Consider the following 20,403-nt stretch of genomic DNA (forward strand, 5'->3'; position numbering starts at 1 on the left):
ATGGCAAATATTGTATTTGTTGTAAAATATGGTTAAAATCGTGTAAAAGTTTTTTTTATTTTTTTCCTTTAGTACGTTAATACATTTATTTTTTTCCTTTAGTAGGTTAATACATTTATTTTTTTGAGTACACAAGACTCTCTTCCCTTTTATTGTGAACTGGTGAAATAATACATTTGATTTAATCTTGTTTACATGGTTGTATGATAAAGCAAATATTTTATTTTATTTTTATTTTTTTAAGTTTTTTTTAAATTCTAGTTAGTGAACTTACAGTGTAATATTGATGATTAAACAAATACATTTGATTAATTTTCATGTGAAATAAATTAATTTTTCTTTAAAAATTGTTTATTCTTAAATTACATAGATACTGTCTATTTGGAGTGAATGCTGGAAGGTCTTGTGAATTTTTTTGCAAATTTGTAAATACATAATTCAAATAGAATAGCATAAATTTCATAGTTAAATGTTTTGCCTTTTATTTTCTCAAGAATAATTTTATACAAAAGATCTTAAACAGTCTTAAAGTTTTAAACTTAAAGTTTTAAACTTAAAGTTTTAAAGTCTTGAACAAGTCTTAAAGTTTAAAATAATGCAACTCAATTCCCAGTTATGAATTTCAGCAGTTAAAGTTGTTTTTAAATTTAATTTAATTGGTGGATTTTTAAAGAAAAAATACTTAAGTTCACCTAAAATTATTGGCTGTGTAACTATAGTATCTCTTTGTATTAATTTTACTGGACATAGGAAAACAAAATTGAATATAATATTCCAGGTAATTTCAATAAAATAACCCCAATACTTTAGAATAACTATATAATTTTTCTTCTTTATGACTATTAGGAAAATATTTGGGAAATGGAAACATTTCCCTTTTAATATCTATTATCACAATGAAAATTTATTTTGTTCCTCCCTTGAGCAACCTTAATTTTTCACATTAACTCCATCTGAGCATGATGTGGATGGCAGAAGGGAAGAGTAATAAAGAAAATATATTTCTTCTGAGGAAAACAAAATTAACAAGGGACTTGACTGAGTGTGAAGCCTTTGTGAGAGCAGAGACTGCATATCACAGAGATGTGGAAAATACAGTTCAAAAATGTGTAGAAGTCCTTCAATGCAATTAACAGAGAAGGAGAAAAAATTCATTATTTCTTGAGCATATGTAGTGTGATATATGATTTTATATACATTATCTTTTTCATTCAAAGGCTTTATTTAAAGTTACAGTCACAGAACTTGTCTGTGGCAAGACAATATTGGGGCCTAGGTTTGCACAGCAAAAAAATCTATAAACACAACTCTGCCTCCAAGTGATGTTTAGGTCACTGGTTCTTATAATGCGGTCCAGCTGCCCTAGGGTTCCCTGAGACTCTTTCAGGGATTCAGTAAGGCGTAACTATTTTCATTACAATACTAAAATGCTGTTTACCTTGTTTCACTTTCATTCTCTTATGAGAGTGTAGGAATTGAAGGATATGCAAAAGGAGCTGTAGCTAGCAGCCAGCAAAATACATCATAGAACCTAGATAAATGTCAGCTGAGATGAGCAAACCATGTTGAATAAATGAATGTGTTGGAAATATGGACAATGGTGGACTCAGTGAGAAGACTGATACAACTATTTAGAAAAGACAGTTACTTAATACTTATAATGTAATTAATGTTTTATATGTATAATTCAAACTAGGTAAATTAAAAACATTTTGGTTATATACAACCCCTGAATCGCATCTAAGATACTTCTGTTATTACTTAAAATCTGCTGTTCTTCATATTATATCCATTCAGGACATGAATGAAGTTTCCAGCTTTATTCAAGGTTCAAAGAAAGGATGCGAAAACAACAAACTAAATTATCCACCTTTTACTCCTGGTAAATTTTATTTGGTTATTTACTTACCATTAACTGAGAATAATTTTCCTTGTTGACTGGTAAATTCTAGAATATATTTCTAAATCACAAAATTTGAGACAATTTTGAGACCCTGAAATCAATTATTTTTTGTTGGTTTGTTTGTATTTGTTTTACTGTGGGGCCTAAAATTTATGCTTACGAAAAAGAGGATGATTTTAAATTTTGGTATGGCATATTGACTTTATCACTGATAAATAGCCCATGATTAAATAATTAATGAAAAGAAACAAAATTTGTTTGAAATTATAATTTAAATGATCAAATTCTTTCCATGAGCACTATACTGTAAGTCTGGGCAGTTTTTAGAATGAACCTAATGTGAATAGTTATGTCTCATATATTCTAAAAGACAAGTTTTTCACCATTTAAAAATGGGTAAAAAATTTAACCAAAGAAAAGGTTTTGCTCTTAGGGGAATAGATAGTAATAAGTACATCTGAAGAAAGACGACAATAATTATGGCAATACCACATAAGCCTGCAAATGAAAGCACGATAAAATCTTTTCTGAAAAGCAGAGATTTGAATGGTTTGTAATTGTGTAACAGATTTGCATGTATAAATTAAAATATATTTAAATAAACTAAGCTATAAATCTTTAAAATGGGTGTATATTTATAGGATGTATAATACAAATGGGTATATATATAAATATATAGCTATAGATATATATACTTAAAGAGTGTTTTTTCTTTGGGTTTATATAGTACTGAAATTTGAAAGCAGAATATTTATTAGCAGAAGTGCAAACCTTACAGTTAATCAGCAGGAATAGAGGGTGGAGACCTAATTAGAACTTAGCTTCAATTGTCTTTCTTTTTTTTTTTTTAAACTATCATCTTACGTAGCACATTGTTTAAGGATTATGAAGTTTACAATGGCAAAATATCTCTTAAAAATCATTTCTTATGTATTTTTTCGAAGATATTCTTGACAAACTCCTGTATTCCAAAACAATTTGCATGGATGCTGTGCAATACTGGGGGAAGCAGTATGATGTTCACAGCCTCTATGGGTACAGCATGGCTATAGCCACAGAGAAGTAAGTGCAATTTCATTCAGAAACCTCTTTCATTTTTTTTGTTAAAGATTTTATTTACTTATTTGGCAGAGAGACAGAAAGAGCGCACAAGTAGGCAAAGCGGCAGGCAGAGGTAGAGGGGGAAACAGAAACAGCCCCCTGACGTGGGGCTCGATCCCAGGATCCTGGGATCATGACCTGAGCCTAAGGCAGACGCTTAACGACTGAGCCACCCAGGCACCCCCAGAAACCTCCATATTTATTGTGTGGAAATATATGTTATAATTTCCTAATATAGTTGGAAAATAGTAAGAATAAGAAAATAAAGAAAGGTAGTATTTTCATGGTAAAAAATTAAGGCATTAAAAACACCAGGACTCTTACTAACCTTCATGAATTTGGAACTCAGTTAATCAAGAACTATGCAGTGTATGTATTTAACTGTGATTCTTTTTTAATTCGTAGATTTAAATTATGCTTTCAAGTTTTGATTCAATCTGCTATCTCTGAATATAATGGTGTTCTAAGCATGAACTTCACAATTGGCCTGGGAGAGTGGTGTTTCTAAATAAGTGTTTATTTTTCAAAATCAAAGGTTTCAATTAAAATGTAGTTTTCTATGTAGTATCTCCCAAACTAATTTTCTAAGGCAGTGTGTCACTTGTGTATAAAAAAGAAACAAGTTAAAAAACAAAGGGGGACACCTGGGTGGCTCAGATGGTTAAGCGTCTGCCTTCGGCTCGGGTCATGATCTCAGGGTTCTGGGATCGAGTCCCACATCGGGCTCCCTGCTCCTTGGGAGCCTGCTTCTCCCTCTGCCTCTCTCTCTCTCTCTCTCTCTGTCTCTCATGAATAAATAAATAAAATCTTAAAAAAAAAAAAAAAAAAACAAAGGAAGGGGACAATCATATCTTGATTGCATACTATTTTCCAAGCATTAGATAAGGACCTATAATGCAATTGTCAATAAAACCCAGATCCTGATCTCAATACATTTTTAATTTTCTCATAATTAAGTAACCATGATCAAGTTTAATTCAAATCTACATTTGTCTATTCCCAAAACATTCCATCATATTACAGCTTTTATACACTGTCTTCATAGTGTTTACTTCACTTTTTAAACTCACTAGAGCATTATATATTGAAGTGTATAAATACATAAAATCTAGAAACAAAAAGCAATGCTATAGTTCAGTATTGTAAAGATAATAATATAGAATAGCCACCTGAGAATAACATTATATTTTTACTAAGGTAGTCTGGATAATCTTATATACTAAATCAAACTTTTGTATTTTTCCTGAATATTTCCCATTTATGGAAAAAATTATCAATAATACTCAGTTATCGGTAGAGGTGAGATGAATAATATTAGTAGTTGTGGATGGTAAACTTCTAGAAACAAACAAACTAAAATGCCTCTCAAATATGTAGCTTTTATTCCAACATCACATGCTAATATTTAAAAATACAGATATTAATATATCATTAGCATCATTGTGCCACAAAAATGCATACAGAGTTCAAGTTCAGTTTACAAAAACTTTATATTATAAAGGGATTTCAAGGAGTTTAGACCATATATGTTAAAAACAAATGTTGAGTGGAGACAAAAAACATGTTTATTTAATTTGGTAAAGAAAACGAAAGTCTGAACCACTTCTAATAGATTTCTTTTCTCTGTCTGATTGGAATGTATTAAAATAAGTAAATATTGATAGATAAATACAAAATTGGTATGAAAGATTGATAAAATATTTATATTTATATAAAAATAAATCTTATTAATTTACTTTTTTTTTTTTAGAGCTGTAGAAAAAGTTTTTCCTAATAAGAGAAGCTTTATTCTCACCCGGTCAACTTTTGCTGGATCAGGACGCTATGCTGCACACTGGTTAGGAGACAATACTGCTTCATGGGAACAAATGGAACAGTCTATCACAGGAATGCTGGAGTTCAATTTGTTTGGAATACCATTGGTAAGCAATTTCATACAGTGTTATTTATAAAAAATGTGAATTACTCTTACTTTTGTAATATTATCATCATAATGATTTTCAATAAAATGACTAAAGGTATGTTGCAGAAAAATTCAATCCTTATTCTTAGGGAATTTATGAGAAAAATAAGAATATGAATGATGTCTATAATATTTAAGCCATTAGAATGAGAAAATAGAATAAATAAAATTCAAGCAAATCAAATTAATACACAAAACAAATATCAATATAAACAAAGCATAGAAAAAGCTTACATAATATATATAAAGTACCTGATAAGATGGTAGGGAAAAATCCGAATATATTGGTAATAAAGGTAAATGTCAAAAGTCTAAATATATTTAAAATACTAGAATGTCAGTTTAGGTTAAAAAACAATAAAGCTATTTCCTCTATTTAAAAGATAAGAAAATAAAAGAAAAGATAAAAAATAAAAACGGAGAAAGTCTCAAAATTTTAAGAGCAGAGAAAATTTATTCTAGGCAACTCTAAACATAAAAAATCTGATGTCTCTATATCAAGCAAAAAAAGTATGTAATGTTGATATTCAACACCAAACAGGGCCACTACATAAAAAGAAATAATGAAAAATGTGTTAGGAAATTACAGTGATCACTTATTCTTTCTTTCATATACACAAAACAAAATGAAAACCAAAAACCAACCAACCAAAAACCACAATAAAAACCACACACACACACACACACACACACACACACACAGACTTTGGAAACACACACACACACACACACTCTTGACTTTGGAAATTAAAAAACACATTATCAAATGATTCTTGAGTCAAAAAATAAACTGAATGGAAATAGAAGGGGGGGAAAATCCTTAGAACTAAATGCTCACAATTATGCTTCATATCAAAACTGTGGGGTATCAGCTAAATTTATTTTAGAGGAAAACTTGTAACCTTAACTGCTTAGATTAAAAACAAACAAATGCTAAATATTAATGAGTAAAGTGAATAGATTAAGAAAATGGAAAAAAGAAAAACAGAATAAACCTAAAGAAAGAAGTAGGCAATGAAAATAAGAGAAGACATTAAGGCAATAAAAGCAAAGTTTCTAGAGAAAAATTAACAAAATGAAATTACAAAGGTGATTTTGAAAATTTGAATAAAATACAGCATTTTCAGCAGTTTTGTCTGAAAAAGAAGAAAAGATAAGCAATCTTATAATGTATTTTAAGATAAGATGTTATTTGTTATAGCAAGTAATTAATATACAATAACCAGGAGTAAATATTAAAACTAAATGTAGGACTTTTTTGAGAAAATGTTAAATAACTAAATAAATTAAATATATGTCATGTTCATAGATAATAAGGCTTAGTATATTAGAAATACGCATTCTCCCCAAACTATTACCCAGGTTCAGTGATATTCCAATTTAAACTATAAAGTGAATTTGAGGAACATCAAAGATTATTTAAACTTCATGTGGAAGACAATGCAATTTAAAGACGTAGAAAAGAGCATAAGGATTTACCCTGTCCAATAAAACAGTAATAAACACAATGATATTTGTCTCTGTATATTCAAACAGATTAATATGGCAAAATAAGATATAGGCCCATGCATTAATGAAATATGTTGAATGATAGCACTATCATTATAGATCAGTGAGGAAAGTATCAAATATTCATATGGACAATTGATTATCCATTTAAAAAAATGGGTCCATGCCTCACACCATACACAAAATCAATCTGAGATGGATTAAAGACCTATGTGTGAAAAGTAAACCTTAGACATATTAGAAGAAAATATGAATAATTCTGTGATGTTAGGTTAGGGGAATAATTTCTTAAACAGATCACAGAAGGCACAAATAATAAAGAAACATAAATTTGACTACAATAAAGTGAAAAAAAAACTTTTGTTCATCAAAAGACTATTTTAAAAGTTAAAAATAAAAAGTTCCCCACATACCAGGAAATGATATTTTCAATTAATATAGCCAATAAATGACTAATACTCAATTTAAAGTATCTACTATAAATCTGTAGAAGGTAAAAACAATAGAAAAATTAGGAAAGGATGTAAATAGGTAATTCTGTAGAAAGAGAAACCCATATGGACTCAGTAGAAATATGAAAAAGTTCTCAACTTCCCTAGTAATCAGAGAAATGCAAGTAAAAACTTTGGTGAAGTATACATTTCATATATAGGTGGCAAAAATTAAAAGTTTGAAAATAACAGGAATTGACAAGAAATGGAATAGTGGAAATTTTCATGTACTGTCAGTGTTTTTACAAATGGTTACAACCAGTTTTGATTAAACAATGTGTATTTCCAATAAGCCAGGAAAATCTTGAAAATATTTATATATATAATACCATAGAAGAAGGGTAAGTTTTTTTTTTTTTTTTTTAATATTCACAAAGAAACCTATGTATAAAACTTACAGGAGCATTTTTCATAGTTATGAGATCCCATATTATAGAAAACTAGAACTAAATGTTCACATTTAACACAAGTGAATCTCACAAAAATAATGCTTTGAGAAAAAAATGAAATGCTGTGTCATGCATACAATATGCCATTTACATAAAGTTAATAAACATACGAAACAATACTATATATTGTTTATGGGTACTTACATACTATTTAGAAAAATAAAAAAATGCTTGTAAACATTTAAATAAATGTAAACATACTAAATTAAGGATAGTAGTTTTTTCTGGAGGGTCCTTGAAGGAAGAGGAATGAAATTTTATATGGCTACATGTTAGGCAACATTTTTTACTATTTTCCTATTTACAGTAATATATTATAAATGAAAAAAATAAAATCATAGGAGATGAGTTTTGGATTAAGAAAAAACACATTTTAATAATATAATTTCACATTGCAAACTGAGTTAATAATGATTAGATCAAAGGAGAAAGTAAATATATGAGACTAACGATTTATAAAGAGGCAATGAAAAAAATTGTAAAATAATGCAATAAGAGGCAAGTACGAAGCAAAAATGGAAAATATAAAACTATGCTAAGGAAGAATATATGAAGACAATAAAGCAAAAGATTGTTAAGTAATGGAAATTAATCGGTTGAGGCATAAAATGTGATGCTCTGGGCAAATTTGAGACTCTTTACATTATGAGTAATAGATATATTTGTTATTTAGGTTGGAGCGGACATCTGTGGATTTGTGGCTAATACCACAGAAGAACTTTGTAGAAGGTGGATGCAACTTGGGGCATTTTATCCATTTTCCAGGAACCATAATGGTGATGTATATGAGGTAAATGCCTCTTGTTCTCCATGTTTTTAAATAAAACCTAATTCTAGTTTTAGCAATGTACTTAAATTTGTATCTATATAAGATATAGTCTGAAAGTTTGCAGCATAATTCATAAAGAAGAGTTAGACGTCCTCTTCTCAAAGCCTATAAATATTTTATATATTAAAAAATGGTCAAATAAGGAAATCATGAAATGTAATGGTGTCACAACATAAATATTTTATTTAAGCCTAGAGCATATACAAGTGTGTTATATCACTTTAATTTAAAATAATTTAATATTTAAAATTAAAGCCAAAACTTTTTGAGTCTGGATTCTGACAATGCAAGTTCCAGGTAACTTTCATAAAAAATATATTGTAATATTAAGGATTTCCAGCTTTTGTTCTATTAAAAAAACACAAGAAATTCAAGAGACTTGAAAAGTAGTTTGAGTCCAGAGTCTTTGCATAATAAGTAAAACTGGACTGATAGGTTGGGAAAAATAAAACTAACACATGCATCTGAACTGGTGGGAACAGAAGTACAAGGACATACTGAGATATTCTACCACCCCTATGAATTCGGCATGCTCTGGACTCTCAGAGACATATTTCTCAGAGGAAATGGGGAAATTAGGTGAAACCATTAAATCAATTAAGTTGATTGTTGCATGTTGGTTGAGAAATTATTCACTGTTCACATACTGGTTACATATAGAGCCATTAATACTGTTTGAGAAGAGGGACAATCACTCAGAGCTCTGCCTGGAAGGAGGCATGACAGAACAGAAGTAAAAGGTATAAATTGGGGATTAGTCATTTCCTAATCCACCTGAATGGTGCTTTAAAGAAATTTGTGCTCATGGAGATGTTGATATGAATTACATTACACTGTGTGTTTATTTATATCTCCCAAAAGCACATGCTAAGATAGACATGTTAGAGATTTATTGGTGAAAAACTTGTGAAGGATAAAGGGGAGGGAGCAGGAAAAAAATGAAGAGACCCTTCATATCACAATTGGGGTCTGAATCTGGTGAAGATGAAGGCAAGGAAGGAGGATTTTTAGGGAGAGTCACATACTGCAGCCCAATTCTAAGGAAGTTTCCACTCAGTCCAGTGGTGGTGAGTCTTCAAGGCAAAGTTGACCATTGGAAAAGTCCTGTATCTTCCAGGAATGAGCCTGAATAGTACCCCCACCATGCTCATTGATTAGCTGTGAGCAGCCAAAGGGAAATATCTTCAGGGTAAAATGATGGTGAATCCAGGGGGACAGTAGATGGTACCCTCAGTTAATTTTGCTACCCATAACGGGAGATCTGAGCAGATTTGCTCACATCAGTGCACCTGTGCTAATAGAGTCCATTGATCTAGCTTGGGCTCAGCAGGAAGGCTGTCCTTCAAGTTACAAGGCTTTGTGCTGGCCAGGCAGTCTGTTCCCTGTATCTCTGGGCCAGTAGACTACCTGGGCTTTTTCTTCTAATGGCAATGACAAGGCACAAGGCAGTAAGTCCTTAGGCAAGCACATTTCAAGCCTTTACATGAATATGTCACATGTACTAAGATCCCATTGGCCAGAGTATGTCCTTAGCTGAGCACAAAGTCAAGAGGTGGGGAAGTACAGTCCACCTTTAGTGGTAGGAACTGCAGAATTACACAATGAAGGTTGTGTGTACAAGAGAACATGAATATTAGAGCCAATAATTCAATCTACCACAAATAATATAGGTGAAAAATTCTTTGTTAAAATATATTTAAATGAAAAATGTCCAATTTAAAATAGTTTAATTGAAACATATATCCAAATTAAAACATAAAAAATAAAAATACTTATATAGTTTGATGATGAAAGAGGAACAATTTCAAATATTTATAAACAACCTAAAATATATATAACTTGCTTTTCAAAAATAGGTTAAATGCATAATTTTCATTCATTATTTTAGCGTTTTTATTTTAATGTCTGTTTTATTCCATAGCATCAGGATCCAGCATTTTTTGGGCAAAATTCTCTTTTGGTTAATTCATCAAGGCACTATTTGAATATTCGCTATACCTTATTACCTTTCCTCTATACTTTGTTTTACAAAGCCCATATGTTTGGAGAAACAGTAGCAAGACCAGTTCTTCATGAGTGAGTACTATGTTCAAGAATTTTAATAACTTTCAAATTATATTCAAACATACATTGAAAAATTAATGGAAAGTAATCAAGATGTCAAATAGATTTCTGCTTTTTTTACATTTATATAAATCATTTGATGAACTATGGAATGATAGTAGTAAATAAATATAATTAATTTAATTATTGGACAAGATTAAGCTAGAAATGTGGGAATTGAATAGAACTTAAAAGGAAAACAATACATAGGATATATTAGGGAAATTATATTAGTAAGATGAAATATGCAGTTATTGAAGACATATTATCTATATATTGTCAAAATCATCTAATTATGGATCAAGAGTATAGTATAGTTGCAGAGCAATTAATTGTGTCTGTCTTTGTATATCTTGAGCAAAGCAGGACCTTTCCTCAAGAAATGACTAAAGACCCTTTCCAATCCAGGTTAAAACAGGAACTTATAATGAAAAATTTTAAGGGAAGAAAGTAGAATATGAAAGATTTCTGGTACTTTACAAACTTAGAAGAGAAAATGAATTAAACAGAATAGTTACTTATTACAAATAATGAGTAACCTTATCATATCTGACAGATTTTTTTTGAGCCCAGATGAACTAATTCCCCCCCTTCCCTCCTTTCTTCCTTTTCTCCCTTCCTTCCTTCCTTTCTTCTTTCTTGAGTGTCAGATGAACCATAAGGATATAAGAACCATAGATTCAAAATGACATGTCAAACAAGTAAAATTAAAGCTAATGATCATTGGGGCACCTGGGTGGCTCAGTTGGTTAAGCAACTGCCTTCGGCTCAGGTCATGATCCTGGAGTCCCGGGATCGAGTCCCGCATCGGGCTCCCTGCTCAGCAGGGAGTCTGCTTCTCCCTCTGACCCTCCTCCCTCTCATGCTCTCTGTCTCTCATTCTCTCTCTCTAAAATAAATAAATAAAATCTTTAAAAAAAAAAAAAAAGCTAATGATCATTCCCAGGAAAAAACTGCAATGATAAACCAAATAAGGAATTTGGATAAACTTATTTTTTATCTTTATATTGTAAACATTGTCATTATGAAGCAAATTGTCATTCTTAGGTTTTATGAGGATATGAATAGCTGGAGTGAGGATACTCAGTTCTTATGGGGCCCCGCATTACTTATTACTCCTGTCTTGAAAGAGGTAGGTTTTACAATTTTAATAAATTTATTGCTTTTAAAGGATACTTTATAACCAACTTCCCACAAAATTATAAAAAAGACTTGGTTATAAATGTCACTCTTGTGTTCAGCAGCTACTCCTATTTAGGATGGTCTTAAACTGGCATGCTGATGAAAGGAAGGGCTAGGTTCATTTATTGATAAGTGATCTATTCTTATTTAGTTAGCAAGTTTATTTAGCATGGCTTGTGGAAATGACAATTGTGTTTTCTGTTGGAGTTGAAGTGGATGGTAGGCATTGTAATATCGAAAAGCTGTCCTCTGAACACCAATAGTTAAATTTTAACCATCGAGAATTAAACAAAGAATGTAGGTTAAAAAAAATATGTTACTCAACCTGACTGTTTCAACCTGATAAATGTTGAATTCTAAAATGTAGAAGAAATTCTGAAAAATTATAAAAATGTTAAGTAGATTTATGCTTTTCAAATATATAGTATGTAACTGGGGTGAAGAAAATGATATAAAATTAATATTCTTCTAAAAAAGAAAGCTTTATTTATGGAATCAAAATCTTGTAGTAATAACAATGAACTCTCATTTAACTAGATATTAACATATGTCAAGAGACATTGAAATTTTGCTAAATTGTAAATAAGGGGAAGATGAAAGCCAGTTGATCATATGAAAATATTGAAAATATAGTGGAGTGAGATTTTTGGTTTTTACCTATTATTTAGAAGTCTGTATGCCCATGGAAATATACAGAAATGAATGTGTACACACATTCACAATTACCATGTAGATTATAACAATAAAAATGCATTTTTTTAGTTGCTACTTAAATTAATTTCAACTTTGCTTTTGGTGTGGTTTATATTATTATATAAAACTAGTAAAGGGGCGCCTGGGTGGCTCAGTCGTTGAGCATCTGCCTTCGGCTCAGGTCATGATCCCAGGGTCCTGGGATCGAGCCCTGCATCAGGCTCCCTGCTCTGCAGGAAGCCTGCTTCTCCCTCTCCCACTCCCCCTGCTTGTGTTCCCTCTCTCGCTGTGTCTCTCTCTGTGTCAAATAAATAAAATCTTAAAAAAAAAAAAAACCTAGTAAAATAGCCTTTTGATTATTATATATAGGAAATATTGGAGTGGAACAGTACAAAGGAAGTTTTTTCTTGACTATTAAAACCCAACTTAATATTTTTTTTTTTAAGATTTTATTTATTTATTTGACAGAGAGAGACACAGAAAGAGAGGGAACACAAGCAGGAGGACTGGGAGAGGGAGAAGCAGGTTTCCCGCCGAGCAGGGAGCCCGATGCGGGGTTCGACCCTAGGACCCCGGGATCATCACTTGAGCGGAAGGCAGACGCTTAACGACTGAGCCACCCAGGCGCCCCGCAACTTAATATTTGATATGATACTCTTCTGATAAGTATTAAAGTAAACAAAAAGTGTATAAATTATCTTGCTTTATTTTAGGGAGCAGATACTGTGAGTGCATACATCCCTAATGCTACTTGGTATGATTATGAAACTGTAAGTGTCCTTAATATAATAATAGACTCACAAGTATTACACTGTTAAACATCTGTATGTGGAAACTTAATTCCCAACACATAGCGTATCTGTTTTCAGCATTTGTGTTATCATTACAAAAAAAGAATAATTCCAAATTTGAATAATGTGTAAAATTTGTGCAGGTATACATGTTTTGTTGCATGTGAGCAAGTATATGTTTGTTGCATGTGATTAATATAAAGTTATATTCTTTAGTACAAAGAGTTATATTATTCATTTTTAAATTGTGGAAATAAAAGTCAGGAGTAATTTTAGGAAGGAGTGGTGACTTATTTTGATGCTTTTCCTACTTTATATATTTATCTTATTGACAGAAGAATTGAGTATTGAGCTAATGGTAAGCGTTTGTTTTTATATGGCACATTCAAAAGTTTGGGAAAGATTTTCATTTCAACCTTGAAAAGGCAACATTGTAGCATTCATATACAACCTATTTTTTTAATTGACTAAGACCTTTTGAGAAGTATTTATTTTAAAAGGCATTATTTTGCATATCATTTATATTTGCTAAGCAGACCCTTTATTTTTATAGAAATGATTTTTATTTTATTTTAATTTTAAAAAAATATTTATTTGAGAGAGAGTTTGAGAGAGAGAGCAGGAGTGGGGAGAGAGGAAGAGAGAGAGGGAGAACCAGACTCCCGGCTGAGCAGGGAGGCTGACACAGGGCTTGATCCCAGGACCCTGAGATCATGACCTGAGCCGAAGACAGACGCTTAACCGTCTGAGCGACCTAGGTGCCCCAAAACAAAGATTTTTAAAAGCTTTTTAAAGAATGCTTAATTTTAAACCAAAACAAAGAATAAAAATAGGACTAATAAAGAATATTAATTATTGTAGAGGGGAAATTGATTTGTCTAAATTGATTTTTAATTTTTTTGAAAAAGTGAACTTATTTTTCTCCTGCTTTATTCAGTAAACTGAAAAAAAAGGATTTTTCAAAGTTAGAAAACAGCATATTAATATGCATTTAGATGACATGAATTGCTCACAGTAAAAATTATTTCTGTGTGTAAAATTGAATTCTTGTGAAATGGGTTTAAAGTCTTCACTAGTAATAAAAAATCTTTTTAACTTCCAAATATTAGGGTGCAAAAAGGCCATGGAAAAAGCAACGTATTAATATGTATCTTCCAGGAGACAAAATAGGATTACATGTTAGAGGAGGTTATATTATCCCCATTCAACAACCTGCTGTAACTACAACTGCAAGGTAAAATGAAAAATCATTAACTGAAATCTGAAATATAATTCAAGTTTTAATATTTCATATTTTATTAAGAATCAAAAATTAGTGTTTAGTTTTTTCACCAGAAGATATTTTACATATGGAGGGAATTCTTAAATATAATCATTTATAAAAAGATTCAAATTATGTAGCATTATTACAAATTTTTTGATTTAAAAAATGAACATGATTAGACCATAATTTTTCATATGCCAAAAATGTGGTGACATTCTCTATAGAATATGTGTAATTAAAGTTAATTGGTTATTCTTAATAAAAATATGAAAAATTAAAGTAAGTTATATAATTGTTGAAAGTGTCAGTTACATATTTAGATTTTCAATACATAAATGTCACAATGTTTTTCTTTCTGCTAAAATGTTTTACTTTAAATGATAAATGAGGTGGATAATTCTGTTTAGGGAAAGAATGAGATAGAAACTAAGTTGTTCAGTAAGAATAAATTCCAGAAATATTAAGAAAAAAAGAAGAAACTTGAAAATTCTTGTGCTCCATCTTGCAGCATTCATTCTGGGTACAAGAGCACAGAAGGGGTTATATTGAATGCACATATTTCCCCATATTCTGTAACACCCCAAGGGATAGTCACTTTCTATTTCTTAGCCTGCTGTGATTTCTTCATAACATTAAGAATATCTGGAATTATGTTATTTACTTTATCTTGTATATAATGTGTCCACTCCCTTTGACTCTAAACTCCATTAAGGCAAGGACTTCTCCCTGTTTTAGTCCCCAAACCAATAATAATAAAGTCCGCCCCATAATATGCTCTCTATTTTTGCTAAATATTTATTGAAGGAACAAATATATGAGTGAATGAATGTGTGCTAGTAACTTAATTTATTTGACATTCTATAACTGATTATTTTCAGACTGTAACTGTTCCATGACTGTTCTCTAAAAAATTAGTTATACTCTAGAGCTGTATTGAACAAGAGAAGCATACAATTTTGTGAGCATGCAGGATGGAATATATTCTATATAGAGCAGTTACCTGGGCTGTATAGCCTCAGGGGTACTAGTTTAGATTTAAAAACCTACAGTAATAGAGAAAAAAATTGTATTCATCATGTCTCATTCCTCATGATAGAATTAGCCTCATTTGTAAGGCCAGTAGATATTCTACTGAGCATCAAAATGTGTTTATATTGTACTTTTCTTTATTATGTATATAAGATGTAGTCTTGATAAATTACAAGGTAGAGTTAATTGAGATATGCAAATACATGTTAAATGTATTCTGCATTCATAAAGTATATTTAATTTTTCTTGTTTGAAGTATCATTATAATGTTTCAAATTTGTTGGTATCTTGCCTCCAAGAAATTCCGTATTATATTATTATATTTATTTCTTTCATTTATTTTATAAGTATATAAATTATTTGTCTCATGGAAAAAATAATAAATATAGACATGAATTTTATTGATATCAGTGTTCTCACATGAATGCAGAACGCCTACAGATCTGCTAAGTTGAAACTGACTTATTTATAGGATAGTCCACTATTATAAATTTATTTTGAATCACATATACACCCAAACTTACTTAACAGCCGGAAGAACCCTCTAGGACTTATAGTTGCATTAAATGAAGATAGCACAGCAAAAGGAGACTTTTTCTGGGATGATGGAGAAACTAAAAGTAAGTTTTAATGTGATATACTTTTAAATGTTCATTCTGATGATGGGAAAATTTGCCTTTATTGATACAACATTGCATCTATTTAAAAAATGTCACAAGTTTTATTTTTTAATTCCTTTTTTTATCTATCTTAGGATATTAGGTTACTTTATGAAATTTAACATCGTTCTTTATTATAAATATTGAATTACAGTATTTTTTTCTGTTGGTTCATTGTAAAATTTTTGACAAGTACAGATATCTTTTTTTAGATTATTTTTTAATTAGAGTAGTTAATAAATTCACAAATATACAAATTTTATCATATTTTCAACTCTCTTAAGAGTAGTGGTTAAAAACTAAAATTTTATTACTGTAAAAAAAACCTAACATTTAAAATTTTGTTTAATTAATGTTAAATTATTTGAGGTAAGAGTGTTATCATTTAAATATTTCACAATTTACTTTAATTAATAGTGTATTTAATTTTATTTCATAAGCCCCAAATTTGAGGATTCAGTACCCAAGTGAATAAAAAATGAGCCATTTTTTGCTAATATATAATTATGCCATATTAAATTTATCTGTTTAGATTTAGTCAATTACAACTACCCTCATAAATTTGTTAAGGTTTTTTTATCCCATTTCTTTTAATAGAAGACTCTTAGGTATGTGTTTTGTATTTTTGTATACAAAAAAATTATAGTTTAGCTTCTATTTTCGCTCACTCCTTCTCAGATGTATTAAAGAATATCCCATATGTCTTTATAAGTGTATGAAACATCCAAACATCTCTAACCTAATTTCAGGAAATAATCTATGCATTGGTGTGCTCTCTTATAATTTGAAAATATAGAATCTATGAAAAAATTCATGTTTTTAAGGCTTATTTATGAAAATATAGATTACCACAATATATCTGCTTCACCTACAGTCTTCCCTTGTCAATTGATGGTGATTTCATCTCTCCAAGAAACCAAAAACCATTTTTGACCATTTTTTCTCATAGCCTAGGAATTTCTCTTGGTTCTACCTTGACGTGGGTTCTCTCATCAGTTCCATCACTATCATTACTATCTTTCATTTTAATTCCTATAATAGCTCCCTAACTGGTCTGTCTATAGTTCTTGTCGAACCCCATTTACATTCTATTTACAATCCAGCAGGTGGAGTAATCCTTTTAAAAGATGATTCAACAATGAATCATGGAACACTACATCAAAAACTAATGATGTAATGTATGGTGATTAACATAACATCATAAAATAAAATTAAAAAAAAAGATGATTCAAATCATCACACTTCCCCTCAAAACCCTCTAATGATTCTCCATTTTATTCAGTTAGAAGCCTTAGTCTTTATCAAGACATAGACCACTCACCATGATCTGTATTTTGGCATATATGTGTGCACACACACACTTTTCCACTACTGCTCTCCTTTTCTCATTCTCCTCCAGCACACCAGCCTTCTTGCTCTGTCTCAAATACTTCAGAGACTAAGTACACTAGGGTGAGCTCTCCCATGAGAATAGATTCCAAATATTTACCACATAGAAGTTTCTTAAGATTGGATTCCTGCTGAATTAAATTATTTGTGATAATCAGTTAAAGAATGATGTTGAGATCATACCTGCGTTGATAACATGTGGGGCTTGATTTTGAGGTTATTCTTATTTCTCAAATTATATAAATATACCCAAATATATTTCTTTCTATATAAAAATACATATTGATAATTTACTTTCATCTCGGAAGATGGTTAAAAATATGAAGGAGATATGATTTAATCAGTTATCAAATACGGTATCTCTATAGTTATGTGCTTTGAAAAGTTAAAATCAGAATTTTCTAAATAATCAACTTGTAAATAAACAAATAAAATTACCTTCAATTCAGGTTATGATTTTTATTTCATTAATTAGGATTAAAATTTTAGGTAAATTAATATTGTTGAACATATATATAAATTTTCTGATTCCTTTTACTTTTTTCACTTTCTTTCCAATTATTTTAGCCATAATCTTCAGTTTCTCTGTTAAAGAAACATGTTAATAAAAAGTTCTCTTACATAGATAGTGTGGAAAATCATTGTCTCTTTCCATTTTCCTCATTAAAGTTTATTTTGGTCTTTAAAATATCTCCAGATTCACCTTATTTCCTCAAACAATGAAAAAAGTTAAAGATGCAAAATAGGGGCACCTGGGTGGCTCAGTCCTTAAGTCGCCTTCGGCTCAGGTCATGATCCCAGAGTCCTGGGATCGAGCCCCACATCAGGCTCCTTGCTCGGCAGGAAGCCTGCTTCTCCTTCTCCCACTCCCCCTCCTTGTGTTCCCTCTCTTGCTGTGTCTCTCTCTGGCAAATAAATAAATAAAAAATCTTTAAAAAAAAATAAAGATGCAAAATAAAATTGTGATGTGCCATATCTTCCAAAGATAAACTGAATTAAGTTACATGGTTTGCTAGAAAGAGATAAAATATCATTCATTAATGAATTTACAATTATGTATATTTTACTATAAGTTTTTTTCTCTTAATTTCCAGAAATATTTTAGCCATCTTTGAAAAATTAAACTAGGCACATTATGTATTCATTACCTTTACTTACTGGGATAATAAACTACCAAGATTATTTTGTATATAGGTGTTAAAGACTTTAATTTGAAAAGATAAGCTTTTTAATTTGCTTCATTAATAAACAGTATCTTTTAAAAAATTTTTAAAAAAGATTTATTTATTTATTTGAGAGAGAGAGAGAGAGCACATGCAAGCAGGGGGAGGGACAGAAGGAGACGGAGAAGGAGAGAAGTGGACTCCCCACTGAGCACAGAGCCTGACCAGGGGCTCAATCTCAGGACCCTAAGATCCAATCTCAGGACCTTGAGACCATGACCTGAGCTGAAGCCAAGAGTGGGACGCTCAAATGACTGAGACGCTCAGGAGCCCATAAACAGTACCTTTTATTTTAAATTTCTTAAGTGTTGTATAATCATAAAAATAGAGAATTTAACTAATAAAAAATTATATTTTTATCTGGTAACTCTTTTTTTTTTCCCATTTCAGATACCATACAAAATGGCAACTACATTTTATATACTTTTTCAGTTTCTAATGTAAGTATTCTCCTTGGACACATAGCTGAACATGTATCTTGCTAATGTCTGGGTTATGCATTTACCATGGATTTCTTTTGGAAAGATGTTTACCTTCAGATTTCAACAGAAAGAAATGAAATAAATTGTTAATTTTTTAAATTTAAGTTGTTAAATTATTAATACATTGTTACCTTAAATGTTTATATTTAAATGTAATAGATAACTTTGTGATAATGAAATTGATGCACAAAATTCTTCAAACATCTTAAAGTGTTATGTCTTGTTTAAGCAACATATTTGAAAATGCTTTAATATATCAGTCACAGCAATAGTTGTTATGGATTTTGATAAGGATGAAAAATTTACACACAAGGCTAAATTTTAATAATTAATAGCAATAGTTTTAGTAGATGTTGGATTTCTTCATATATTCTTTGTTGCCAAAGCTGTTATTCTTCATCAACATTAAGGCTAGAATGAGAAGAGATATATATGTGAGTTGCATCATGGGTAATTCAAGTTATCTCTGAAAATAAATTTTATGGCATCTATACAAAAAGTGAAAGAGTTATTAATGAGTATATTTATATATGCTACTTGGATGTGGAGAGCTGGTGGGAATGGAGGGATAGATGACTGGTTCTTTTTCTGTTTCATACCTGTATTATTTCAGGTTTGTATCCAAAGACTTTCTACTTAATATATACTATTATATACTTCTTTTCAGAACAAATTAGATATTATATGCACACATTCATCATACCAGGAAGGAACCACTTTAGCATTTGAGACTATAAAAATCCTTGGGTTGATAGACTCTGTTACACAAGTTACAGTGGTGGAAGATAATCAACCAATGAAAGATCACTACAATTTTACTTATACTGCTTCCAACCAGGTAAATTAAAAATTTTAAAGTATTTTAGCTGTCATATATTCTCACATTGAACATTATGTAACCATTTAGTCTCTTGGTTTTGTGATTTTTTTTTTTTTTTTCCCTTCATGACATTACTTCTTTTTTTTCCCTTTTGCTATCAATATTCCATTTTAGGTCATTCCAATTTCAGATACCAACATTAAAAGGACTCCTTGTTACTTCTCTTTATTTCATTTTATTTTGGATATCACTTATATACACCTTCTTAATATTTTTTCATACCATTTTCCAACCCTGAACTTTAATTTAATCACCTGTTGCATATAGTAAAGGTTCTAAATGCTTTAGCTTCTCATTTAATACTCTATCTTAAGATATCGATTGAATCTCTTTCTTCAGTCATTCTCTATGCTTCCCCTTTCAAGAACGCTCACTATCCTTGATAAATCTTATATTTTTTTCTTTGAATTTTTGTTTATACTCTTCCTTTCTCGGGCAATAGTAATTTTTGTCTCTTTTAAGA

The 20,403-nt window shown here is 30.5% G+C and overlaps 1 protein-coding gene across 1 annotated transcript in view; it reads left to right on the forward strand.

Annotated features, from left to right (window-relative positions):
• The window catches only part of SI (sucrase-isomaltase), a 96,380-nt gene that overhangs the window by 22,628 nt on the left and 53,349 nt on the right, over window positions 1-20,403 (forward strand). Inside the window, exons 13-23 of the mRNA XM_036083581.2 lie at window positions 1,798-1,882; window positions 2,848-2,965; window positions 4,755-4,926; window positions 8,090-8,206; window positions 10,167-10,321; window positions 11,396-11,480; window positions 12,937-12,993; window positions 14,124-14,248; window positions 15,839-15,927; window positions 18,969-19,018; window positions 19,728-19,898. Coding sequence (XP_035939474.2) covers window positions 1,798-1,882; window positions 2,848-2,965; window positions 4,755-4,926; window positions 8,090-8,206; window positions 10,167-10,321; window positions 11,396-11,480; window positions 12,937-12,993; window positions 14,124-14,248; window positions 15,839-15,927; window positions 18,969-19,018; window positions 19,728-19,898 — 1,224 coding nt within the window. The remainder of the gene's footprint in view (window positions 1-1,797; window positions 1,883-2,847; window positions 2,966-4,754; window positions 4,927-8,089; window positions 8,207-10,166; window positions 10,322-11,395; window positions 11,481-12,936; window positions 12,994-14,123; window positions 14,249-15,838; window positions 15,928-18,968; window positions 19,019-19,727; window positions 19,899-20,403) is intronic.

This window comes from Halichoerus grypus, chromosome 1, assembly GCF_964656455.1.
Source record: "Halichoerus grypus chromosome 1, mHalGry1.hap1.1, whole genome shotgun sequence".
NCBI lineage: Eukaryota > Metazoa > Chordata > Mammalia > Carnivora > Phocidae > Halichoerus > Halichoerus grypus.